The 27,527-nt window shown below is 36.9% G+C and overlaps 3 protein-coding genes across 8 annotated transcripts in view; 1 reads left to right on the top strand and 2 right to left on the bottom strand.

Annotated features, from left to right (window-relative positions):
• Window positions 1-1,549, bottom strand: part of LOC136835416 (organic cation transporter protein-like) — a 29,140-nt gene extending 27,591 nt beyond the window's left edge. For 2 of the 6 annotated variants that reach the window (XM_067098920.1, XM_067098923.1), the window contains exon 1: window positions 1,435-1,549. The gene's annotated coding sequence lies outside the window, so the exon portion shown is untranslated. Of the gene's footprint in view, window positions 1-1,014; window positions 1,055-1,262 lie in introns of those variants that run through there. The other 4 variants (XM_067098922.1, XM_067098925.1, XM_067098924.1 and 1 more) reach the window with 3 other exon arrangements.
• Window positions 1,550-8,589: 7,040 nt separating this feature from the next.
• Window positions 8,590-27,527, bottom strand: part of LOC136835833 (organic cation transporter protein-like) — a 29,072-nt gene continuing 10,134 nt past the window's right edge. Inside the window, exons 2-12 of the mRNA XM_067099683.1 lie at window positions 17,324-17,540; window positions 16,956-17,100; window positions 16,437-16,659; window positions 15,177-15,280; window positions 14,259-14,413; window positions 12,810-12,978; window positions 12,331-12,508; window positions 11,810-11,982; window positions 11,465-11,637; window positions 9,639-9,823; window positions 8,590-8,934 (exon numbers count right to left, since the gene is read on the bottom strand). Coding sequence (XP_066955784.1) covers window positions 8,683-8,934; window positions 9,639-9,823; window positions 11,465-11,637; window positions 11,810-11,982; window positions 12,331-12,508; window positions 12,810-12,978; window positions 14,259-14,413; window positions 15,177-15,280; window positions 16,437-16,659; window positions 16,956-17,100; window positions 17,324-17,528 — 1,962 coding nt within the window. The 5' untranslated portion in view covers window positions 17,529-17,540 and the 3' untranslated portion in view covers window positions 8,590-8,682. The remainder of the gene's footprint in view (window positions 8,935-9,638; window positions 9,824-11,464; window positions 11,638-11,809; window positions 11,983-12,330; window positions 12,509-12,809; window positions 12,979-14,258; window positions 14,414-15,176; window positions 15,281-16,436; window positions 16,660-16,955; window positions 17,101-17,323; window positions 17,541-27,527) is intronic.
• Window positions 18,240-27,527, top strand: part of GC (gamma-glutamyl carboxylase) — a 52,314-nt gene continuing 43,026 nt past the window's right edge. The window contains exon 1 of the mRNA XM_067098916.1: window positions 18,240-18,512. The gene's annotated coding sequence lies outside the window, so the exon portion shown is untranslated. The remainder of the gene's footprint in view (window positions 18,513-27,527) is intronic.

Here is a 27,527-nt window from a genome sequence, read left to right as displayed (position 1 = left end):
TGCACTGACGCCACTAACCCCCCTGCGGGAATAAAAAAAAAAGCCAAACAGGAGAACATTATCTCTCCCAACACGACGGGATTAAACGCGGGATTTATTGCAGAGTAGCACTGCCCTCTGCTTCTCGCTTGTCTAAAGCAAGTTTTTTTGGGATAGTTACGGCAGTCACCTTTACTCTTAACATTTATTATTGATAACACTATAGCGGTATTTCTAACACAGTTTTCGTAAGTCCTGACACTTCGGAGTAAAGAGTGTGATATATATCCTAACTATATAATATTAATAATAATAATAATAATAATAATAATAATAATAATAATAATAATAATAATAATAATCCAAACATGCAAAAACCAATGCGTATCCGTGAAGTTCTTTTTGTGTGTGTACTGCAGGCAAGCTACAAACGGCGAATTTTAAGTTTCAATATCACAAAACCTATAATATCTCAAGGCCAAACAGCACAATGTAAATGAGATTCCGTAAGCACGAATCAGCTGCACAATTATTTAAATATTGCCGTCAGTCTCCCGTTGAAGTATGAGGCGAAATATGCTATTTTACCGATCAAACACTTGAGCCTCTCTCTAACGGAAGCGCACAATAAACAGGAAAAAGCATAAGATGAGTAGTCATCATACCTCGTATTCGACACGAGTAGAAAAGTGACAACAGTAAAAGCAAACCAAAAACTTCTGCAACAAAGAGAAGGAATATTAAGTTAATCTTAAACTACACAATAGAAGATGAGATACTTTCCACACAAAAATTAATACTTCCCTTGGAAAGTCTTCACTGCCATTTCCTTAATATAATGATATTGAGAAAAAAAGACGTATGAGAACATTTTTATCAACTCACAAGTGCCATATTTATATATATATATATATATATATATATATATATATATATATATATATATATATATATATATATATATATATATGGCACTTGTGAGTTGATAAAAATGTTCTCATATATATATATAATGTCTCCCCTACGCTAGCCTACCGTCCTCCAAGAACGGCCTTATGCACCACACCCCGAGGCACGACTGCAGAATCGGCGGTAAAAGCTCACACGAAAGCAGCTCTCGAGAGTGCAACATTCAAGCAGGAAATTTTCATCCACTATGAACCACCTGCTGCTCTACGTTGATTGGACAAGTAAGCACGAAAATACGCTCTTCTTTTGTTACTAAAGGCCTATAGATACGTATATAGGCTATACTCTGACATAAGATTCTGTTATTCATTCACCTGCAACGTACTGCACTGTGACAGATTTTTTGACGACAGCGAAAGAGAGAAGTAATCCTTCCTGTTCTGTCCGACGCAATGGCAATGTGGAACGACGGAACCGTTAACTCTGGTAGAATTCTACGGCACGGGATTCGCTCAGGTAACCACAACAGAGTACAAGAAAACTCACCACTTCTGTCTTCTTCTTTACTTCAGGTTCCAAGCAATTCGCCGGCTGCGGCAGCGTTCACTTAGGTACCTGCGAGTCAAATGACGCCTTCAGTGAGTATCCAACTTAATCCAAGGTCCAAATGGTACATCCTGCGTGACGTATTATCCGAGGAAACAATCTGATTGGCGGTTAAGTAGTGACGTCACGGTTCAACTGTGGTTATCGTGAAACCCAGCTTTCAGGCCTGAAGAGACTGGTTTGTTCATTTGTTGTTTTAGGTTTTTTTTATTTCTTTTAGTGAATGGAATTCATTTTAGTACTCAGATTATGCAAAATCATCCTTGCTTCTGACGAGTCATTGATAAGAATGGGAAAACGGGTTTTCCAGCCAACATTTTTTTTCTGAGGTATGGCAGGGGGTTACTGAAAGGCCAACGTCGGGCGTAGGAAAACAAAATATAATTTATTCATGTATCTAAAATGACTGAATTGATTAATTTATAATTTTTTTCATAAAATTTGGAATGGAAATCATACAAATTCATAACTAACAAATCTACTTGTAAATTAACAAGATGCGCAAGTATCGAAAAGTATCTACTTCGTGATCCTAGAAGGCTACAGGGCCTATTCCATGTATCTTTTGTCATTAGTTAGTAAAATATTGAAGGTTTAATACTTCCTTTCACGCAGGCATCTGGCGACCCCAGAGCCCATGTTTGGAAGGTAGAATCAGCCAAGGCCCCCAGTTTGGATATTACAGTTGACTAGTCAGTGGTTGTTGCACTTCTCTGACCCGCGTATGAATTTATTAGATACAAATCAACTAGGTTCAATAAACCACGACCAGTTTTTTCAAGAATAAACACTCACACGCTCTCATAAACATACACAAATGGTACTTCCACCGAGCGGATGTCTAGTTACTACAGTCAGATGGCATTGTCATGTTACTCTATCCCTCCATGGTATAAAAGCCACGCGAGGCCGGGGGGGAGGATGGAAGGAGTGGTTCCCACGAAGTGATGGCAACGACTGACAAACCATGACACAGGAAAGACTGTAGACATTTCTGTTGAGAATTCATCCCCTGGGTGCTGCAGGAAATGAGTGATTGGTTGATAATTTATCCTGAAAACAGCCAAAGCTTCATCTGGTCCAGGACCTTTAACTGTAAAAACTACCATCCCTTCACTTGCCTTCAATTAAGAGAGACAGCAAAGGATCAGTCGCCGAGATAAGCGAGAGAAGAATATTAGGGGTGCAATATTTCGGTGACCACCTAAGACGTTTATTTTGATTAAGGATGCTTAAGGGTTAACTAAGAGCCAGTTGACTAGAGGATGATATTCGTTAGTAAGGAAATAATAGTTAATGAAATGCATTGAAAGTCAAATAAAAATAATCTTGCATTATCTTGAAATCACCGAAGGAACTGTAAAATGTTTATCGAATCTGCTCAGGTGATAAATATGAAAATCATTTCCTTGCGAGTATTTTCTGGGGACATTAATATTCGTGATTCTAATTCATCGTAAAGGGACAGAAAATTTTGCAATTTGATTAAAAGCCAAATATTGCAATCATACGATTACATTGTTTGCGACACAGGTTTGCATACAGCTGTATTTGAACACATGAAATGACCGGTATAAGCTTATACATGTACTTCTTGCAAATGCTAAAGAATTTGTTGTATTATATTCCAGTTTGTTTTATAGCTTTTCTTCATCACACCGAAAAACGCAAGACGCTAGACCTATTATGTCGAATCACTGCTTTTGACCAGGTCGCCTGAATTACAACTTGATAAAAGTACTTATCAGGAACCTCTTGATAAATCAACAATGGGTATGGCATGCTGTTTAACCCTAGAAGAAACTGAACCGTGATATAACTATTAGGGCGTTAGACAGACAGGATTGACAGAGTTTACAAACGCATTTTCAAGGTCTCAGACCTTGGTATTTATTATCACTAGCCAAAGTATGCAAGAGCATGCGATGTTGCGATTCCTGCAATAAAAATGGCGATTTAGTGGATCACACTGGTACAAATTGGAAGACAAAATTCGTATCTTATCTTGAAAATACTGCTAGAAATCGAAGCTTTCAAATCGGCATTTTATCTTGACAATATTGAGAGAACTTGAACATTTTTAGATTGATACATGGATAAAAATCGTGGTTGAGACTTTAACTTGTTTATCTTCGTTATAAAATTGCCAGTCCATTATCTATAGTATATGGACTAGCAACTCTTATAACGCAGATAAACAAAGAAGTCTCAACCCACGATTTTTATCTATGTATCAGTCTAAAATTTTCAAGTTCTCTAAATATTGTCAAGATAAAATACCGATTTGAAAGCTTCGATTTCTAGCAGTATTTTCAAGACAAGATACGAATTTTGTCTTCCAGTTTGTACCAGTGTGATCCACCAAATCGCTATTTTTATTGCAGGAATCGCAACATCGCATGCTCTTGCATATTTTGGCTAGTGATAACAAATACCAAAGTCTGGAGGCTTACTTTCTGGAGCAGTAAATAAATCTATTAGTCTTAATATAATGTAATGTTCTGAATGCCATACTTTACCATGGCTGATATCCATTGCACTCTAATGACTACCAGGTACATATTTACTGGTTATATCAGCAGAGGCTTAATGGTTTTTAAAGGAATCGGCACAAGTTTCCCTGTCCTCTCCACGGATTCGAACCGCAGCCTTCTTGTCGATGACTCAAGTGTCATAACCACTAAAATAAATAAATATATATATATATGAAAATATATAATTATATATATGAATATATGTGTATATGCATGTATATAAACACACACACACACACACACACATATATATATATATATATATATATATATATATATATATATATATATATATATATATATATATATATATATATATATATATATATATATATATATATATATATATATATATATATATATATATAGTCTTAGGTGACTTTAGAAGAACGATGCGCTGACCTGTCAGTGGCGCTTCTGCTGCAGGTGCATATGTGCTGACGTTGGAAGTTTGCTCAGTTGGATAAAGAGCGCTATTTGATCATGATTTAAGTCCATGGAGACAGCATGATCGAACATTGACCCGATGTTGTCACATTTCCGGAAGAGATGACTGTGTGAGTGCGCATGTGTGTTGCACTCGAGAATGGGGAACTGGGGACAGACTCTTGCAGGGGGGAGATTGCCTTTTGAGACTGGGTCTGTTTTGGTTAGTGGTGAAGTGTCGGAAGATCGCCACTGGAAAATCTGTTACCATGATTCGTGAACACTTATATCTTTTCCAGACACTTTTGTGGAAAGACCTAATAGAGCTGCAGTGAAACCCCGCTGTGTCTCCCTTATGCATTTTCTTGTTCTGTGTCTCCAGTGCGCATTTTTCTGTTTTGAATAGGAATGACATCTAACACCATTTCAGCTTTTAATATATGATATGTTTCTTTCAACAGGAATTCTGGTTTCGTCCTGAGAGGACGAATATTTGGAAGTGGTGTTTACTCTTTACATACTATAAGACATTTATTGTGGTCTAGAATAATTATGACCTTATTACTTTATTCGGTGACCAGGGTGTTAGTCACTGGTATTAGCTGGTTTAGAATTATTAATATTTGTGAACCAGAATTTCCTCTAGTAATGATTCCCATTTATAGGGGGTGGAATTCACCCCATTTCGTGATCGTAACTTTTGCTAAATCACTTTCGTTAAATTTGCAAATAAAGTCTAGTTTTGTGCTTCAGTGTTTAATTCCAGTAGGCCTTTGTTTAAGGATAGGTTCAGGGAGAGGAGTCGACAAGGGGGAAGGAATCTGCTGACCCAGGTTGAGCCACTGCTACCAGAGACGTCTTAGGAAAAGTAAGATGATTTATTCTGTTCTTAAAACAGATGCAGCAATAAAAGATGGCCCTATTTGACCTGGGGATAGGGTCATTTAACACACACACGTACATATACATACATACAGTATATATACATATATATATATATATATATATATATATATATATATATATATATATATACATATACACACACACACTCACGTGAAGCTCAGTTAAAATGAGGGTGTAATAGGAAACAGACAAATAAACAAAAGAAGAAGCTTGGAAAAACAGGAACATTTTAAAATTCTTGACCTGCAATGAATACCAACGATTAATAGCTCTCTGTTCTTATTTTTTTTTCTCATGCTTCTGTGAGTCGCAATGTTTTTACCAAGTATTGCCAACGTCACGCTTCTTAGTAACTCCACGAGTAAGTAAAAGAATGGCGATTGTGTTGACCTGTCTTATCAATTTTTTCTCAAAAGGAGGAAATATATATTAAGTCTTGTGACGAACTATGTGCTGGCCTTTCAAAAGCATATCCCATGCTGGTGCATTTATGTGGACGTTGGAGGTTTCCGCAGTTAGACACAGCGGGTATCTGACGCATTCATTTCTGCTTTCTGATCATGGCCTAAGTGCATGGAGGCAGTGTAACAGATTGGTGGAAGCGTTTGATCCTTCGAACATTGAACCGGTGTCGTCAAGTTTCCGGGGAGGAGTTATTAAATGAATGCGTGTATGTATGCACTCTCTAATGGTATATTATGAGAGGAACATGCAATAGCTAAGGACTTTGATTTGCAGCTGAGCGTGATTCGATTTGTGCAGTGTTTAGGAACAGCCACTGTGAGATCGTTTATTTGCAGCCATAGGAAGTGAGTAAGATAACTCATTAACACTTATATCTTTTCCAGACATTATGTGGAAATACCCAGTTTGTGTCGCAATGAAACTCCTCCGTTTCTCCACTATGCATTTTCCCGTTTTGCTCTCCATTGTGCATTTTTCTGTTTTAAATGTCTTTTCTTTAAACACCATTTCAGGTTTTAATATATGATATGTTTCTTTTAACAGGAATTCTGGGTTCGTCCTGTGAGGACGAATATTTTGGGAGTGGTGTTCTTGTACATACTCTAAGACATTTATTTTGGTCTAGAATAATTATGACCTGTTTATTTTATCTGATGACCAGGGTGTTAGTCACTAGTATTGGTTGGTCTAGAATCATTGATTCGATTGATTGTGAATCAGAATTTCCTCTAGTTATGAAATCCATTCCTAGGGGGTGTGAATCACTCCATTTCATGACCGTAGCTTTTGCTGAAATACTTTTGTTAAATTTGCAAATAAAGTCTAGTTTTGTATCTCGGCGTTCATTCCAGTAGGCCTTTGTTTGAGGATAGATTCAGTGAAAGGAGTCGACGAGAGAGAAAGAATGTGCTGACCCAGGGCCGGCCATTTGCTACCGGAGAATCTTAGGGATGGAAGATGATATGATGCTGTTCTTAGAACAGATGCAGTAAGAGATTATGACCCTATCTGACCTGGGTAGAGGGACATAACATATATAAGGGTTGTCTTTTTAAATCCTGTGCATAATCATGATAAAGAAAATTGTTATTATTATTATCATTATTATTATTGTTAGTAACAGTAGCAGGAGTATATCAATCTGTTTGTAATAGGAGAAACAATGTATTCATAGTTATACTTTCGTATTTAAACAGGACATAATCATGGTAAAAAGAATATTATTATTATTATTATTATTATTATTATTATTATTATTATTATTATTATTATTATTATTATTATTATTATTATTATTATTAATGGTAGTTGGTAGTATATCATGATAAAAATAAAAACTGTCTTCAAACGATCCTCACTGATGCTGGAGCACGAATAACCAATTTGTCATAATGTATTAGAATTTTCGGTGTCTGTCAAAATGACCTTGATACATGACAAACTGGAGATGCATGAAAAATCCCACAATGACAGGAAAAAGAAATTAAAAAGTAAAGAGGGGAATTTGTCAAGCGCACAAAAAGCTTTCCTTTGTTTTCAGTATTCCTGCCGGTGGTGCTTGACGGTCATCGGGTCATTTTTCTCCTTAGATAAATGAGAAAATAAATAAACACATTTAGACTCTTTTCCACACTGAAATACAGTGTCCATTTATTTCACTGTTTCTAGTTTAGTTTTATCCCAAAAAAATTTAGTTGATCATATTATGCTAACAGTACCGTCGAAGTGCGGAGGAATTTTAAAATCTTTTCGAGACGTGGGCAGCACCAAGCACCAACAAAACTACAGACACCTACTTTAGCTCAGCCTTTAGGCCTAAGCCTACTTGTACCGCCTGTAACTGATTAATACCACAAAGACATCGTGGTAGCTATACATGGCGGCATGTTGTTTATAAACCCACGCAAGTCCTTGCTTCGCTCATCGTCTTCTGTTACGCAATACAGAGCGACATAGTAAATGTGTAATATCTTTTGAATTATCGAAATCTTATCTAAAGCTTCAACGGTATTTCGAGTGTGCCATCTATTGTTTTCCAGACGACAGAACTGATTGGCGTGCTTCAAGGGTCACTTTTGATACCTTCTTTGTTTCGCTTCTTTACCCTCGGACATAAGCCCTCAAGGGGTCATTTCACTATGAAATGGGTTCCTCGTATTTGGTTCCTGCATGGTCCCTGTTCCTCCGGTTGGCATAGCTCAGAGTTCCTCCTTAACATCACTTTTTTCTTTATTGGTACTAAATCTTCCACCCCTCCCAGGAACAAGATCATCGAGGAGTCAATTGAAAAGAAAATTGGTCTTCGGTCCCTGCTTCCTGCTTTATGGTTTCTGTTCCTGTAACTGGTGTACTTTGTGGTTCCTTATTGACTCACTATTTGTTTCTCATCTCTACCTTAAGCAATCAGAAGAAAAGGTAACAGTTTCATTAGTTTCTGTACCCAATTCCCGGTTCCTATTTTTACATTGCTCACACAACAGATACCTTCGTTAGCACATCGTGCTTCTAGAAGGAGATAAGGACAAACCAAATGATGTCATCTTTGATCCCTACAACCTATTCTTCCCTGTTACATGCCACTGTTATTCTGAGCTTTTATTTTTAGTTGTTTCTCACTACTGTCACTGACTCTGCACTTCCGGTGTACCAATTTTTTGTAATATATAAGTAAATTTAAAAGTAAATCAACATACATTCCTTCCCTCAGCTCATTATTTGCTGAAACCAGCGACACCAAAGGGTATGATAAGCAAAAACAACGCAACAAAGTAATCAAGTTTTTATTTGTCGAAGTGGAACAGAAGAGGAAATTCTGAAGGACGAAACGGTTATAGGGAAACAAAATACTCTGATCCTTTCATTTACCGCTTGCCTCGGCGTCTTCTTCCAATACGCTTCCGTTCTCCCTCGCGTTGTTGTCCTTCTGTTCCTTATCTGGTTCGAAGTAATTTTCCGTCTCCTTCAGGATGCAGTCGCTGTTTTCGACAGGACGTTGCTCCTCCTCCGTCAGCATCGTCCCTCCTGTCTCCGGCAGGAGGAAAGCGAGACCCGCAGCCGAGACTGACATCACAGCGAACACGGCCGATGGGGCCCAGTCCAAGACGTTGCCCTTTGAGAAAGCATTTTAGGTCTTGAGTCTCTCTCTCTCTCTCTCTCTTTCTCTCTCTCTCTCTCTCTAAACACACACACACACACACATATATGTGTGTGTGTGTGTGTGTGTGTATGTGTGAAGGCCAAATGGGGAACAAGTAGGAAAATTCGAGTTCAAGTTACCTCAGTAATTTGAGGAAATTTACTTCCTGTTAGTGATTTCTTGTGTCTATGAGTTTCCGGGTGTGTGGGGGTGTCTATCTGTCTACTGATTTACACGTAAGTATATGCATTTCAGTAATTACATGGTAACGCAAGACATTATCTCTGCATACACCTAGTAGCTGGATGTCGTATCACATGTATTTCAACCAAATTTAATCTCTGACTCTTTGTATGATAAAAATAAAATTATATCTGATAGCAAAACCTGACTTTGTAGCACCGTTATCTGCAAAACTTGTAATATTTTCTAGAGCCACCTACATGTTAGGCCTAAAAAAGCAAACTGCCCATAAGCAGTTCGTTCGATGAGTCACGACAAATAAGAGAAAAATAATGATAATAGTAGCATCAAAAGCTTCCTAAAATAGAAGAAAGGGAAGTTATTGTCCTAAAAATAAGAGATATAGTCATGATAGTAGTAGTAGTAGTAGTAGTAGTAGTAGTAGCAGCAGCATCACAACTGCTGGGAGAAGAAGAAGATGATTGAATCTTTACCAGAATGTCGTTGATATACGGCGAGACCATGCTGCCCACTCTAGCGATCATACTGGATTCGCCAACTGCCAGCGATCTGTATTTGGTGGGGAAGAGTTCTGCTGTGAAAACGTAGCTTAGATGGAACGCGGCCGTGATGGCGGACTTTCCAGTCAGCGACAGAAACATCATCACTCCGACTGGAACTGCAAGAGAAATTTCAGTGTAAAAAGACAGAATTTTTTTTATCTATTTAAACAGTCTATTTTCGTACATACTTCTGCAATGAATATGCCTGAAAAACTATCAGACTTCTTCACTCTGGAAGTACTGTACTGAGAAACTAATGAGTTACTAAAAAGAGTTATATATAATATATATATACGTGTGTGTGTGTGTGTGTGTGTGTGTGTGTAACATGCTAATGTACACAGGACATCAACTTTCTTGCAACATTTCCATTATCATCAGTATTCCCCCAATCCTCAAGGTTTAAGTCTTCAGGGGACAAGCAAACACTGGTACTATGTTTATTTATTCAATATAAAGAGTACAGCTTTGTATTGAATGAATATACTAGATTAACCATGGAACCACACTTCATTTTATTGGAAAGTGCATCCAAAAACCAATTGAAAAACAAAAATTCAAATTGGAAATTTCACACAAATTCCAAAGTTCAGAAAAATGAAACTCAATTTTCACAGGCCAGGATTTTTTTTTTCATTAATCCTATGCGTGCAAGAAAATTTGACAGAAATAAAATAACGACTGACTATAAAAGTATGAACAAACGTGGAAAGGCAATGACATCCTGGATGGACATTGGAGAAGCTGCTTCATCCCAGAGACATGCACACCAAAGCTGGAAGAGACTACTAGAATTCTTCAGTTGTCCCAGCCTCAAGGAAGCTGTGACCCGCGAAGTTTGCCAGCTTGCATTTGAAGGAGCATGGAAGACTCTCAGTTTGAAATGTCTTGGACATTTCTGGCTGCCCATGTGTTGGAAGGCATTGTAGCACTAGAGGGATCCAAAGAACGGAGACCAGTGTCGTATATTTTGCAGATATGTGGCAAGAAAGGTTCTCAGCATAAACTGTGCTGGATGCAGTGTGGCTGCAGACTTTTGGGGCTCTTTTTGGATCTGGTGGATTAATGGAGACAGTTAAATTTTCACTGTGGATACTTGTTCTTCAGTTTTTGCTTGTGCTCCCTAAACGTTGAAGAGTGGTTTCGCTGTCTATTCAGTCCAGCCCTGAAGAAGGCCATCGGCTTTCGCAGTTATTGCTTGTTCCTTGAAGACCCTAGCCTTGAGCCTTGAGGATTGAGAGAAGAATTGGAAATCTTTGAAACGTTGCCAGAGAGTTGTCGATGCCACGTGTATTTTAGCATTTGACGACGATCAAAGAATATTGGTCAGAGAAAATTACATATATATATATATATATATATATATATATATATATATATATATATATATATATATAAAGGATTATACGACAAATAAGGATTGAAGGAGCAAACCCTAAGCCTGTAGATATCTCAGAGCTAAGACCAAGGCACTTTGGTCCCTTAGAAAATATGTATGACTTGAATGGAGACACAAACAACGGACTTAATCTTTAGTTGTGCAGTATTATTTTATCATAATATAGGAGTGATTCCATTTTAACAGGAACTGGATAACTCGATGACAACCATCAGCTTCCGTATAGCATGCCTAATAATGCATGCCAAAAGCCCATAGCCGTTAGTTGAGGCAACCAAGTTGCTCGCACACCAAGAACAGTGATGCTCGATGAAGCCTTTCATTCATTCATTCTGTCATACATTAGTTTAATCCTTACCAGTTTCCATAGCAACGAGGAGGATGGCAATAACAGAGACAGAGGTGGCGCATACAATGTACAGAGCAATCAAGGAGACCCTCCTCCCCAGGTAGACGATAGCTGGCCACAAGAGCAGGTAAGACGGAACTTCAGTCAACCCTCCCAGGAATATGTAGAGGTGAAGATCAGTGCTAGAAATGAAACAGCAAACAGATGAGTCACCAACATGCCAGAGAAATGGACGCTGAAATACACTCAAACATCTCAACACAAAATAGGCCTAAATTTTAAACGGATGAAACCGGGAAGAAAAATGAAATGTCATCTAAATATATGGGTAGAGTTACTCTTATTCCTAATTACCTGAGGTTCGTAGAGTTGAGGGACACGCCGTAGTAGACCATGGACACAGCGAACCAGCAGAAGAAGCAGATCAGAATCCTGTTCCTTAGGGCAGGCGTGAGCACCAGTACGAAGATGTGTCGGACTTTCCCCCAAAGTTGGCGTCCGAAACTTACGGGGGGTTTTCCGCTCCTCTGAAGAGAATATCTTTGTAGTTACTCTAAAAAGAACGTTCTTATAGTCATTTTGAAATGAAGAATTTCTATAATCATTCTGAAAAAAAATGTTCCTCACTTACACTGAAAAAAAAATTGGGTTGGGTGGCTGAACCTTTAGTTGTGCAAATCATGTTAACAGCCAATACAATTACTTGTTTTCAGTTTTCCTATCTACCCTTTATACTTGGTTAGCTTCAATTAGATTTAAATCATAATTAGAAGTAATCCTTTTGCTCAAGAACGTACGTAAATTAAGCATGAGCATTGCTGGTTATGTAAATAGCAACTCGCTTCTAATCCTTCCTTTCCACAGACAGCCTTTACCTGTGTCTTTGCCTTCGGCGCTAAGCCAGAATCCTTAGCTATAGCTTTCAGAGACACCAAGAGAGCATCCGACGGAGGCAGAGGCCGTCGATTGACTTTGGCAGCCCAAGAGAGCACCTTCAGGGCCTCTTCGTAACGCCCCTGCGATAACAGCCACCGGGGAGACTCCGGAAGGAACCTGGAAAATGAAAAATACATTAGAAAAAATTAAAGCTGTTGCTCTGTGTAGACTTACTTTTGTTTCAAGATGATGAGCCTAACAGGGTGATGGAGAAGGGGTTACTTTGAGTTTATGAACAAGTAACAAATTTGGACTCAACCTGAGTTTTCTCTTTATAGTACTTCCTAGTTTAAGGTACCAAGTAGCACTTGAGTTACATTGAGTTAGACAGATGGATAATAAAGGCTAAAACCAACGACGTTTGCTAGACTCAGAAACCGATCAAGTCACCGACTGAAACTCGAAGATGACGACTTGCCAGAAGTACAAGACGAGCGGGAGAAGTGGGACGGCGTAGGCAGCCTGCAGCCACCTCCAAGGTCTCACAAAATAGGCGATTCCCGGCACCAGCATGAACCCGATGGCGAAGGGAACGACGAAGAAGCTCCCGACAGCGCAACGCTGGCGGGGGGAACACAACTCCATCACTGCAGAGGTTGCGGAAAGATATAAAATGGAAAGCCATTGATTCACGCTTGAACGTGCAGGTGATTGTATCTATCTATCCATTTTTCAGCTATTTTCTTCCAGGTTGATCATTCAGTGCCTCCCAGCCAATTTTACCAATGTGAATATCAAAAAATGATAAATGAGATTTTAAAGACGTGAATGAAACAGGAAATAACTTGACTTTAAAGGCAGGAATTAAATAGGAAATAACTTAGCTTTAGAGGCACGGATTACATAGGAAATAACTTAACTTTAGAGCAGTGGTTCCCAACGGGGGGTGTGCGGCCCACGGGGGGGCAATATGATTTTAAAGGGGGCAATTCGAGAATGCTTAAACCTAGTTAATGGCCTTTTAGGGTTCTTCTACATGAATAGGAGTTCACTTTTTTTAATAATAATAATTATATATCACAACAGGGGCATCAGTTTTTTTAGAGGTGATTAGGTGGGGCAAGGCCAAATGAAAGGTTGGGAACCACTGCTTTAGACGCATGAATCAAATAGCAAATAGCTTGAATTTAGAGGCATAAATTTAATAGGAAACGACTTAACTGACCTGCCAATAATACAGAGCAAATGGACGTAATTCTTACTCGATCATTCCTCATTTGTTATTGACAAAAATGGAAAAGATGCTTCCCATTAATACATACTAACATTTTTACAGCACGGTCTTTCACGTATATCTAGTTCTCTGTAGCCTGCCGATTTCCTTAGAATATAAACCTATCAATAAAAAATTTTCATGGTGCACCAAGGAACTTCCAAGTCTCGAAAGTAAGACCGTCTGACCTAAAGCCCTCGGACCAAAAAAGGCCCATTTCACTTTTGGGGGTGACCATCTTCAGGTTTAAGCACTATGAAAACACTTTTATAATAAAAAATAGCGTAATGAACACAGTAAAGTTTTTAGTCTTTATTTTATATTTTAAATTAATTCTAAACGTAATTATCCAGTTTAATCTGATCTCATTTCATACCAGAATTTTGTCTGGATTTATTTCTATGCAATAATAATAATAATAATAATAATAATAATAATAATAATAATAATAATAATAATAATAATAATAATAATAATAATAGCATACAAGTTTTATAACAAAAGCATCTAAAATATGCGGAAATGATCACCTGAATAATTATTGCTGATTAAAAAAAACTACTGAAAAAATAAGCATCCAATGTTCAACTGCAAAATCTACGAATCCTGGAAAATGTCTTTCGAAACTGGACATCAGTTTTAATCTCATCTTACCATTAACGAAGTTCCCGACGTACAAGATCATGCTGAAAATACTCAGTAAAGTTTTCAGAAGAACGTACAGTTGAAAATCAGGCGCAAGAACCAGAGCCCAGCTGCAAACGATGAATAAGACGGAGCAGATCAGGACAACTCTCCGGCGGCCAAACCTGAATGAGCAAGAAGAAGAAGAGTTTGTTTACGATTATTCTGAAGAAGAGAAGAAAAGTAGCGTTTATTTACATTCTGAATGAGGGAAAGGAGAAGCGTTCGTTAATATCGCCAGTGAAAGAAGAGGCCCCCTTGGCTCTCATTTTGAATTATGGAAGAAGAAATGGGTAAATGTAAAGGAGATGCCCGCGCAAAGATATCGACTTTTTGCACAATTCCTTAACTGAAGAATACAGAAAAACAAACAGTAAAAAGTGAGCCGATGCTTCCTCGGCGCAATCGAGTTTTATGTACGGTCGCTACAGCGTATAATCAATGGCAACGAAAATAGATCTATTTTCGATGGTCTCGGTATAACGCTGTATGAGCCGCGGCCCACGAACCTTTAACCACGGCCCGGTGGTGGTCTATCCTATATCGTTGTCCGAAGCACGATTATGACTAACTTTAACCATAAATAAAATAAAAACTACTGGGGCTAGAGGGCTGCAATTTGGTATGTTTGATGATTGGATGGTGGATGATCAACATATCAATTTGCAGCCTTCTAGCCTCAGCAGTTTTTAAGATCTAAGGAAGGACAGAAAAAGTGTGGACAGAATAAAGCGCGGACTGACAGACAAAGCCGGCACAATAGTTTTCTTTCACAGAAAACAAAAACGAAAGATATCCAGACGTAAACTGTATATATATACGTATATACAAATATAAACACACAAATGTATAAAAAGAAATCAAGAAAATCTAACGAGTATACTTAACAGATCAAGCAAGTAGCCGGAGATTCCAGACCCGATGAGTAATCCAATATGGCTGACAGACTGTGTCGTCGCATAGAGGGGCAGACGCTCGCAAACGAGATCCCACTGAATGATGATAATAATATAGTAGTAATAATAAGAATGGTGCTGATGGTAGTGCTATCTATCATGAATAATTGACAGTTTCTATAATAATAATAATAATAATAATAATAATAATAATAATAATAATAAATAATACGAATAAGGATGATGATAATGATGATATTTTGTATCAATAACATAAATGACTAATAATAATAAATAATAATAATAATAATAATAATACGAATAAGGATGATGATGATGATGATATATTTTGTATCAATAACATAAATGACTAATAATAATAATAATAATAATAATAATAATAATAATAATAATAAAAATAATAATAACTGTAAAATATAAATTATTAAATAATCCTAGTACTAAAACCATATTTATCATTATCATTACGCTGTCAACGATACACAAAAGATAATCTGGTAAAGGTGGAAAATAACAAATTAAGCTTTTTATCATATGCAATCAACAGAATCTTCCAATAACTAACAACATGGACATCAAAAACCAGCAAAAGGCCTTTTTTCACTTATTGCACTCTTACGGAAACCGGTTCTATTCCATCCGTCCAAACTGCATCGAAACGTTTAGGCAACTCTAAAATATAAGCTGGTAACTATTTATTCTTAAGTAAGGAAGAAAGCTAAATTTTAAATTATTTGGGAAGATCTGAAATAAGATCAGATTAAGGTATCAGCCATTACCTCATGAAAGACATGTCAAAGTTCTAAGTGATTTCAAGGATATATGAAAAGAACCCTTTTCATGGAGTCACGTAACACCCGTCAGGGTACCACATCCACCATCTACTAAGTAGAGACCAGCGCTACATAGATTGGTTGGTTCACTAACTGCTTCCTTACCTCTGATACTTACTGTGGAATTCTCCTACAATTTAATTTTGCCAGAATTCCTCTAATGCTGACCTTTTAAGAATCTAGCACATAGCTTGCATAAGGAATATATGTAGAAAATGAAAGGCTGATAATATACCTGCGTTATGTGTTTTTTTTTTTTATTACCTTGAGACAGTATAGAAAAATGGGAACAGGTCTATTACTGTATAGCCCTGTGCAACGATTGCAAAACATACTTCGTTGACAAATGGTGTTTACTTCCCTTGAGTCACATGAAAAATAATTAGAAAAAAACCTACCTCTGTAACAAGCGTAGAGACGTATTGCGTGAAATTAAAATCTCTGATGAAGCAGTGAAAAGGTTCTCTCCCGCCCCGAGACAAGAGGTGTCTGTTGGCCAAAGAGGCTTCGTAGCCTAGATTCACAGCCATGGCGTAGTCATAGTCGTACATCAAACAGTTCTCGTGGTCGTCGGAATTTGGTCTGGTCGAGAGAGAGAGAGAGAGAGAGCGCGCGTTTGGCAGTCAGATAAGCAGATTACTTAAAAAATATATGTTCAAAAAAACGCCAAAAATGTAGACACAACAGGTACTAAACCTACCATAACATGCAGATTTAATTTATAAGCATGGCAACACAAAATATATTAATAAATATAAATGTCATATAAATATTGCCTATTCATAATCTATTTTTAAATCACCAACTATATATGAAGAAGTAGAAATTTTATATATATATATATATATATATATACATATATATATATATATATATATATATATATATATATATATATATATATATATATATCCTACCTATATACTTTTAGAGTATCATGCAGATCTATAACTTGCTGTTGGTCAGTTATGGCATGAATGAGGGTTGCCACTCGACACCAGTGATCCGGGGTTGCCCCGATGAGCTGATAACTGACGACGTTCATTGGCATCGTAAAAGCAGCTACAAATATATCATACCTTAAGTTAATAAGTGGGATGAAGCAGAGTCAGTCACTCAGCTAAGGAAAGGCCATCACAAGCCAAGTTGACCCCGTGATAGGGACAAAATGAGAACAGAAGACAAGACATAATGAGGGCTTCAACTGATTGTTTACAAAAAAAAAAATACTTATCGAATCATATGTACAATACAGCAACAACTTTGAAATAATGATTTAACTCACAATAACAACAGAGAATGAACACCAAGATATTCCATGCACCAGAAGTTCCGATTAAATCCAAGACGTCTTCGAAGGTGTTCATACCGGCAACGCCTCCTGTTTCAGTGAGGTGGAATTCTTTAAGGGGGATCGCTACTTCCCCAGTTGTTTTAGTTGACGAACCATTTTGGTTCGTCTTCTCCGGCGAATCCTCCTCTTTATCCATCACAGGGGAATCCTAATATAAGATATTGAAAAAATTAATGGATATATAAGAAAAAATTAGCACTTGTTCGCCTGAATGCTATTAATTTGCAATTGTAGAATAGTAATTCCCCAATTAATTAAGCAACCAGTTGTCAGTACTAAAGTTATACCACTAATAAAAGCTGAATTCAGATCGCCTACAAACGTACTGATTCTCATGATATTGAAGTGGTTTTTTGGGGGGAATGTTGCCGAGCAGTAATTTCTTCGTTGAAAACTTAATAGGCTAATGGAATTGTGGTATATGAAACTGTATTGATGCTGTTGTGAAGGTCATGATTTTTTTTTTTTTAGTATTTTACAAAATAGTCGTTAATATTTGTTTACGTTCTTCACAGGAGTGCCCGGATTAACTGAAGGCGTCACAATCGACCTCTGTCACGAGAAAATAGCTAACTCGATGCAACTCGGGATATCTCTAATGCTAGCCAAAACTAACTTTTTGGGTTTGTAAGTTCTCTGGTCTGTTGGTAAATGGCATTCACAAAGCTCTGTACAATGCAATTCATAGGAGCTTCCAAATATGTTTTATCAAGAATAATAAAAAAAAAATTATCATGCATCATTGGTTTCTATCCGTACCGCTGTATTTTAAGTTTACATTATATTCCTTGGAAGTTATTTGTCATTTTATATGACCTTTAAACAAAAATGTTTTAAAAATGACGCTGTTTTGACTAAAATGAGATCGAGCAACGCAAGTAAACATTAAACGAACAGAGCTCATTACCTAATCTACTGTCATCCGTAAAGTATTCGGTATCTGATTTTCCCCACGTCAGATGCAGTGTAAAGCTACTATATAGTTCTGCCAAACATGATTCTGCCTGTGATAAATTGTCCAGTGTGATTCCTTTTTTAACTAGAAAGCTTGCCATCCCACTGTGATCATCTCGAGGATGATTCAACGAAAGGAAATACTCTGGTATGATCCGGAATAAAGGTAAGAACGACTTGAAACCAGTTATATGGTCTATTTCTTTGTATGGTTAAGGCAATTGAACGGCATTACAGATTATTAATCCATGGAGCTTCTAGTTCAACTTTGGTATGGAATTATGTAGGTTAGGCCAATTGTCTTAAGAATAGCCCAAGAACTACGTTCTTCAAATGATATTTATGTGGCGCAAACCATGTTGAACTAAACTACAATGAGTTTGGAAGAGAAATATTATTTTTCGATAGATTCCCTAGTATTCAGAATGATGCTGGTCTTCATCACTTGTTTCAGTGTTTTGCTTGTTGCCTTCCTGCACACGCTCCCCCCTTTAGAAAAATCAACGAGCTAGATAAGTAAAAGAAATCATTAAAAACTTAAAAATATACCAGAAAAACCAGGATACAGCTTAGGCTAACTTTCCCAACGTTATGTAACCTAACCAAGGGTGCTTGGTCCTAAACCAAACTACCTGACAACCCCTCACCCAACCCCACTAGCTTAACCAGATCCTCAGCATTGTAAATCAAGACGGATATAGCATACAGGAATGTATGCTGCATCCTACTCGATGTATTTTACAGGGAGGGTTTAGGTGTTGTAACAGCCAACTACCTGCATTACCATAGAGTAGTCAGTTTTATGGTCTAGTTTATAAATTAGCATTATAAAACAAAAGGTTAGTTTTAGGTTTTGTACTAATATTTGAGTTTGTCTAGTTATGAATGTGCTTACAAGGAAAGTTTGTTTTATTACTTTAATTTTAGTGCTCTTGAGTGTAAAGCATGGATTTTTGTTGTTAGTTTTACTTCCTGGGGAGGGAGAGGGTGACTGAAAACACTCATTTGACATCCTTTAATAAGGGAAAGAATTAAAAGATTTTAAATTATGGCCTATGTTTAAATGTGATAGACTTTCACAGAGGGGCTTTGACTATTCATAATGAATAAGTGTTTATGGCTCCCTGGTGTGAGAAGCAGCTTATTATTTGCCCATCCTTGACCTGAGATGGGTGATCGGAGATGTGGCAGCACACATGGCACGTTTCTCATTATTATAATTGAAGGATGATTTAAGACAAATATTATAAACTGTACATTAGTCACAAATTGATTATCCGGAGATTTTAGTCAATTTCATCAATTAGCTTTCATTTTCTCATTATATTTTCCAGTAAGTTTAGCATTGTTCGTAATGGAGCTAATCCAGCTTTAAACTCCGCACAAGCATAGCCAGAATATAGTGATATAATTCATAAATTCACGTATTTGTTGCTTAGTAATAATTTGCAAAGATATTGGTGTAAGACAAAAATTTTAAAATGTTCTTAAATACCTATTCCGTTACTGATAAATCAAGATTTTGCGCTGTGAATACTATACAAATTTAACACATTTTTTAATGTATAAAAATAAACATTTTTAAAAGGTCCCCAACATAAAACTAACGGTCCAGAAATTGGTTAATAAGGATTAATATAAAGTCCCAATACTGACTGTGTAAGATAAGTGAAAAAGCATTGGCACCGTCGAAACAAAACCAATTTTTACGAGGGGTGGGGATCTGGTCTGCTGAAATCAATAATCTCTCCAGCACAATTTTGAAGTGTCCTGAATCTCCGACGTAGAATGATTACACTGCTATCCAGTAGTGCAGAATATTTAGAACTCGTTCCCGGGAAAAATTGCTTAGAAATGTTAAATCAGATATTCCTACAAAATAGTAGTCATGTCACAAGGATTTGGTTGTGCATGCTGAAGACATGCGAGAAAAACGAAAAGAAAGGGAATTGTGTAATGTGGAAAGGTGAAGCATAAAAGTTTAATAGACATACCAAAGGTAAGAATTATGAAAGAAAGGGGGATAGATTTAGTCCCACTTTCCCAGAAGGGAATGCTCTGTTACATTTTCAGCCGTGAAAATGTTTTTGATGTCCTAAGTTGAGAAGAACATTGCGTGATGGCGTAGTATTTTCGAAATAATTTCGTAATAGGAGTTTTCTAAGTAAAGGAATAGTAATTATCCTTTGATTCTCAAATGTGTATGTTTCGACAGTATTTTCCTTCATACTCTTATTTAATTTCTTCATTATTGAGTAAAACACTGTGAGACCCTTATGCATAGATGTATGTGAATATTTACATTTTTGCGTGTTTGGATTATTTATGTAGGCTATATTTTTGTACCTGTGCATTTTGTAAACGTATGACATATTTCTAAAAACTTTTATGAGAACATTTTTTTTTTTTGAAAATGCAATTCAATTAATTACGAACACATAATAAAACAACCAAGTAAGCAAACGAAAAGACGAATTAATGAATAAAAAACACGTTTCAGACAGTATCAAAGCTGCTCCATAAACCATCTTTTTCTTCGTAAACTGAACATACGAAGCAACAAATGCGCAATATGGCAGTACTATTACTACCCATGGGGCAAGATTTGTTAAAGACCACGGTCATTATAGGCCACAAACTCTACCTCTTTTGGAATCAAAATACCAATTGGTCTGTTTTCGCCCATCTACCTCGTTTACGTTTTGTATTATTGTAACGTCGGATTTCTTCTTTCTTTAAATTAAGATTCGGCAGAAGCTTGTATTTTTCAATGGAATGAAAGTAACCTGTTCTAGCAAGGATGGCCTAAATATTAGTTGTGAAAAGTGTGTGCAAGTTACAGAGGTAAATGGTATAGTGTGTGTAGGGGATGTTTCATGCGTTACTGAGGTTCCTTCTGCTTAAATGTATGAAGCAGCCAATGTCATGAAAGTCTTTTGCACACGGACTTCATCCACAACACACGACCTCATTAATGGGTCCAAACGGTCTTTGAAGCTGAAAAGGCTGCCGATAGTCAAGTTTACTTGTCCTCGATGTGATCGAGGAACCTATAGATATAGGATCCATACTTAGGCTTCGAATCGACAGCCATAGAGCTCTCAGCTATAGAACTGGCACTGAATTTTCAAATCCAGAATTTTCTAACATCAGGGATCATACAGCTATATTTAAATATTCAATTCAGTATAAAGATTTCAGTTTTTGGTCAGGCCTTCAAAACATCAGCTTAACAATTAATGAATCATTGTTTATTAAAAAAAAAAAATCCTCCTCACAGAACACCCATTCCACGTTTACCTCTTTATCGCTCGTGAACTGTTTACGTTTTTCCGGTTCTTGGTCAGTCCTTCCTCTGACTCCGAACTCAGTGGTTGGTCCTTACTTATAATTTCTAGCAAATCTTTATTTTAATGTAACAAATTTTGTATATTTTAAATTTGTAACTTAATTTAGCGACTAAGTATTGTTTCCTTAGTAGCTTGCAATTGAATAAAATGACTATCGACTGTTCTCGACCTGTTGAGTGTCATTTCCTGTACCAACTACAAAGATAACATATTATTGCTACAAGCCACAAAGGAAATAATACTTATTTAGTATAATAAAATTAGGTATATATATATATATATATATATATATATATATATATTATATATATATATATATATATATATATATAAAATTAGCTTTTCAAAGTCCTTTCAAAGGTCAAGTGCAGCAATTATTTTTAAGGAACTTTAATGATGTAAAGGTATAACATTGCTTTCTCAACGCTTGTGATTCCAAGTGGCATCTGCGGCTAATCCCCAGAGGATTGCCTCTGGTATTAAGTTTGATGTACCCTAATATTGAAAAAACGCACACGATCCAGCTCCTACTTTCTGCTTTTCCTCAAAGGCTCGGAATCCATTGAACATTCCAACCTGCGGCTAAGTTGTATCTCTTGGCTTTAGGGACATGGAGCTCGCTCCATTATCAGTTTCAGTATCTTGAAGGCGAAGGGAAGGCTGGCTGAATGGATGTAATGTCTTCAAGGTATCTTGGGAAATGTGAGCTGGGCTTTGCGTCTTTAACAAATATTAAACGTCAGAATGTTTATCTAGGTCACTCCTTCGGGGATTCTGGAGGGAACGGAGGGTTTTAATAAATTGGTTACTTGCCGAGAACCATGTTTGACTAAGGGTCCCCCGTTGCTGGGTAGTGCAGTCAGTGCACCTCACTTGGTGGACTGTAGGCATTACTTAAGGTTCTTTGACGCGTCCCTTCGGCATATAGCTGCAATCCCTTTCATTCCCTTTATTGTACCTCCATTCATATTCTCTTTATTTCCACCCTCTCCCGACATTTTGTTTCACAGTGCAGCTTGGAGGTTTTCCTCGTTTCAGTGCTGAATAACTTCATAATTTGCCCTAAATTTTATATCTATTCTATCCATTCCATTCACTGAGGGGCTTGCCCCCGAAGCTTCCCAAAAGGGGAATCTCAAGGTTTGGAAAGACGATGACGTAGTTTGACGTCATTGGAATCTCTCTCTCTCTCTCTCTCTCTCTCTCTCTCTCTCTCTCTCTCTCTCTCTCTCTCTGGCATGTCGAAGGATATCAGTGACGGCATTGCTCGCTCGATGGATTCATTTGCATATCCACCGTGAGCCTTCCCCTGTCGTTCCAGTCTTGCAGAAATAAAACAAATATGGTGATGCGTTTTATGTCGGGTTCCATTGCATACAAATACTGGAGATAGTGCTCCGAATAATCGGAATATTTCAGACAGTTAAAAGGAATGAATTATTTGTTTACAGTATAACATTTTAGGGATATGTCTTCTGCCCTTTATGTTTATACGTAATTTTAGTATTTTTTAAAAATAGTTTTCTATATAGTGATTCAAATCTAACGTTGCTGATCATTTCTAAGTAGGAATAATAAATGCTGATAGTAATGTATATACTTATCGATTCAGCTTGATGATATAATTTGATTTTCAGTTTGTGTATGTCAGTATACACCCACAAACTACCGTCACTGAAAAAGTAATGCCATAATACTCGTACATACCAATGCAATTCCTGGGCGAATGACAAGAATTACTTAGCTGTGAGTTTGCAACTTTTTACAATAATTTCTTGAATGAAAAAATAACTTTCCAGCGGGATCTGTCCCTCGAGAACTTTAAAATAATAACTTTCTGACTTCGAATGTGTATTTCCAGCTCTTGAAAACAGAGTACAGAAACATCTAAATATTTTCCCCAATAATCTAACCCTTAATGATTGTTTTGTCCTTTGTTGAGAGGATGCAAAGTAAACTTTCTTCTATCTGTTTAGCTTGGCTCAATCAGTTATTTCATTATACACCTATATATATATATATATATATATATATATATAATATATATATATATATATATATATATATATATATATACACACACATATACATGCATACATATATATGCATACACGCTTATGTTGCTAGCTTGTATGTTTGGCGCCAGCTGGGTAGACTAGTCTTTCCTTATTCACATATGCAATTAATCTCATAATCACGTGGCTCGTTTCAGGAGAATGCTGCCACTCTTATGATAATAATAAGTCAGACTAACTTTTCGCGACGTTCTTGCATACTTGAAGTGCTATCAGATTCGCTCGTGAGGAAGACTTCCAGGTTTCTGGTGCTAGCAAACTTACTTAAATCTGAGCTTGTTGTTTTCAGTCTCTAGACTAACGCGCACTGCTCGACCCACTAAATAATACGTTTTACCAAATGTTGTACGGACGGATGTCCTCGCTGACTCCAACCCTCCCTATTTGCCCGAGCTTGGGAAAGTGATGCTGAAACCTAATGACTGGCATTTTGTGCAGGAAGATCGGTGCCACCCTGGGTTGTTTTATGCATGTTCAGCTCTGGCTAAGTACAATGACTGGGCTACCGAAAGAGCGCTAGACAATAATCAGTAGAAAGCTAGTGAGTTGCCTCCTTAGATGGCGATTGTTTAGTTTACGTGACATCAGCATTACAGCCTTTGCATAATGTATATGTACTGTATCTAATGCATCCCTCTCATCCGTAATCTCCTTATGTCTATCTACCTATCTGTCTATTTGACGTATCTCTATTTGTAATTATCTCTAATGGACATCATCGTCGTTATTATTATCATTTTATTACATAACCGGCAACCAGATTGAAAAACAAGTTTTTGTTACTAAGGGATCATCAGGCTGGTAAAGGAAAAGATAAGTAGAAAATTGAAGAAATTCCAATAAGGAAAAATATCAGAGTGGTATAAATAGGATTGTAATGATAAAAATGATAATTATGACAGCATCTTTACTTCACCAGGGTACAGTGTGAATGAATGTCAGCATATTTGTTTCATATAGTGTGCAGTCTTTCACAAATATATTTTATTTCATTATGTTCAGTATCTGCATCATGCAAAAACACTAAAAACTGATAAGAATGGGTAAAAACCGAAGTTTCTTATATGTATTATCAATAAGAGATAATTCATTTTGTGTAAGGATTTTCTTTGAAGCGAAAGAATTTTGAGCCACTCTGATCTTTAACCCTCAAGAGGATAATGCCGTCAGTGCACCTCACATTTTGTACTGTAGAGGCATTGGTAAGAATGTTCAGCGTCCCCCTTTGTAGTCTTGCCTCATTCCCTCTACTTCATCTTGCTGTCCAGCCACACCAGCTTTTCAAGTCTCGAGGGCTGTTTGGCTGAAAGTGCCCGAGTGCATAGCTTTATAGCTCAATTTTCAAAAGATTAATCTAATCTCATTCAGTTCCATGATCCTGCTTCTTGAAATTATTTTGAAGATCATTATTTTGGGGTTATCGGCTTTTAAATAAACCTGGAGACGTGACACCAACGTCTGAACATTTCTCTAATTCTTTTCCCCCGTTTAAGATCATTTGAAAATTCCATTTAACAATTCAATTGAGCTTCAGAACTCCAAGCGAAGATGCAGTGCATTACTGCCCTAATACAATTCTCTTTGTATTTTAATTTACTTACATATATATTTATTTATTTGTTAATTTATCTGTTTTTTTAAAAGCTGATCTCTTTCTGTATTTTCCATTACCCTCTGTTACTTCTTTCTTTTGAACACCATATTCTTTGGAACCTTGAATTTCAAGTCATTGGCCCCTTTGGTCTTTGTTCCATATGAATATGGTTCATCCTCTGAATAATGATAATAATAATAATAATAATAAAAACAATAATAATAATTCTTGCGTTAAATTCTTTGAGGTCTTGGTATTGTTAGAATGACTGGGAGGTTTCTTGTGTCTTTATTTTTGTTTCTCTGCTCTGTTAAAACTCACCTGTATGCATTTGCCCTGTATAAACACTTATGGCTACTCGATTAACGATATCACAAAGGCATGCTGCTTGAAGCCAAGCACCACGTTTGGGATGTAAGTTGAGATAAACAAGAGATTGAATTCAGTTCAGCTGCTTTTCTTATTTCTTTTGGGTGTGTCTTTACATGACTGATTAAGACCTACGTCATTTCTCAGCAGATCGTAGTTTCAATGTTTATTTGAGTTTGTCCGTGCACGAATCTAATTCGTAGTTGGGCTTAACTAGCTTTCGTTATCTGACAAAGTTATTGTACCTGAAGTGAGTGAGACAGTATCCTTTGCATCTAACAGTTTATTATCAAGACTCAAAGCTAATATATGTTGAAAGACAATTAACTTATTTATCAATGTACCTGTCAACTGCTCCTGTGAAGGAACTTTATACAAGCTTTCGTCAGTGACTGAATTATTTCTTTTAGTGTGGTTTCTGACGACATGCAATTGTTTAGTGAGATTGTTGCTCTCTTTTTCTCCTGCATCTTTAACTTCGTCACAACTTATTTGCGTCAGAAGGCTGAAATAAAACATTCGCGGTGAGTTCAGTGACGTAATACTCTGATTTGTATTGATGCAAGGAGGCTATTTAAAAAGTGCATACATTTTTTAGCTTAGTAACTTAATCTGTGGAAAGAGAATCTCCGAGAATATAGAACAAAATCTTGCATTCAGCGTAATAATTCCTTTTCTTTGTAAGCGTTGTATCTTTAAGCAATACATTTTTTCTTGTACTACGTTCATCTCTTACAATAGAAGTTTTTCCCTCTGCGTTTGTTGCTCGTGGTTGTGCTTTAGCTCAGAGCAAAATATTGGGAACGTGACTCTCATGTTGATCCCAATCGTTTCGCAAATCATCAACTTCCTTGTTATGGTGAAGTGCTAAGGATTCCTGCGTTCTTTTAGTTGAGGAGGTTTTTTTTTTCGTTTGCTTTCATACAAAGCTGTGAAACTGTCTGTCTTTTTTTTTTCCTTCTGAGTGCTAGTAATCTTTATACTCGTATTTTGAAGAGGAACTATCGTTAAAAGGGATTGCCTTTTGCATATGTAAAAATGTGAAAGTGACCGCTGTCATATTCTCCACTGAGACACCCTTGCAAGGAGAACTTGTTAATGCTGTATGTATATTATGTATACACATATATGTACTTGTATGTGTACACATGCATACAATATTAACCCGTTTCCCCAGAATGGGTGTCTCCATGGAGAATGCAACACATTGGTTACTACCACATTTATACTTTGATTTCTGAATCATGTATGAACTCCGTCTGCAGCAAAACTTTCACAACATTGGTCACTTCATACATCTACCGTCGTCCATTCTTTCCACATGACCGAACCATCTCGCAATATTGTATTCCATCAATTCATCTACGTTTGCCTTAATACCACTAACTATATACATATTCCTACATTTCTCACCCTATTGATTCTTATGCTACATATAACTACGCAAACAATACATCTCAACTTCAGCCCTTTTCTGTTGTTTGCATTCAGCATCCACACTTCACTTCCATAAAGGGGACTTCGCTTATTAATTCTTTCCTTTGTTCCAACTAGGCTTCTACAGACAATCGAAGTCTTTCCAGTCTTTTTCACACACCTGCTCCTTTCTTGCATCACTTATTCTGTAACTGTTCTCGTCTCCCATGCTACTATAATCCCAACTACTTAAGTGGATCATCTTCCTCCAACTACCTTCATAAACTTATGGTTGCTTACATTTTATCCCACCTTTCTACCCTTGCAAACACTTTCGAATTCTCTTAAACAGTTTCTGCAGTGTCTTTTCACTATTG

Source organism: Macrobrachium rosenbergii, chromosome 55 (genome assembly GCF_040412425.1).
Source record: "Macrobrachium rosenbergii isolate ZJJX-2024 chromosome 55, ASM4041242v1, whole genome shotgun sequence".
Taxonomy (NCBI): domain Eukaryota; kingdom Metazoa; phylum Arthropoda; class Malacostraca; order Decapoda; family Palaemonidae; genus Macrobrachium; species Macrobrachium rosenbergii.
This window is presented reverse-complemented; position numbering and strand designations above follow the sequence as displayed.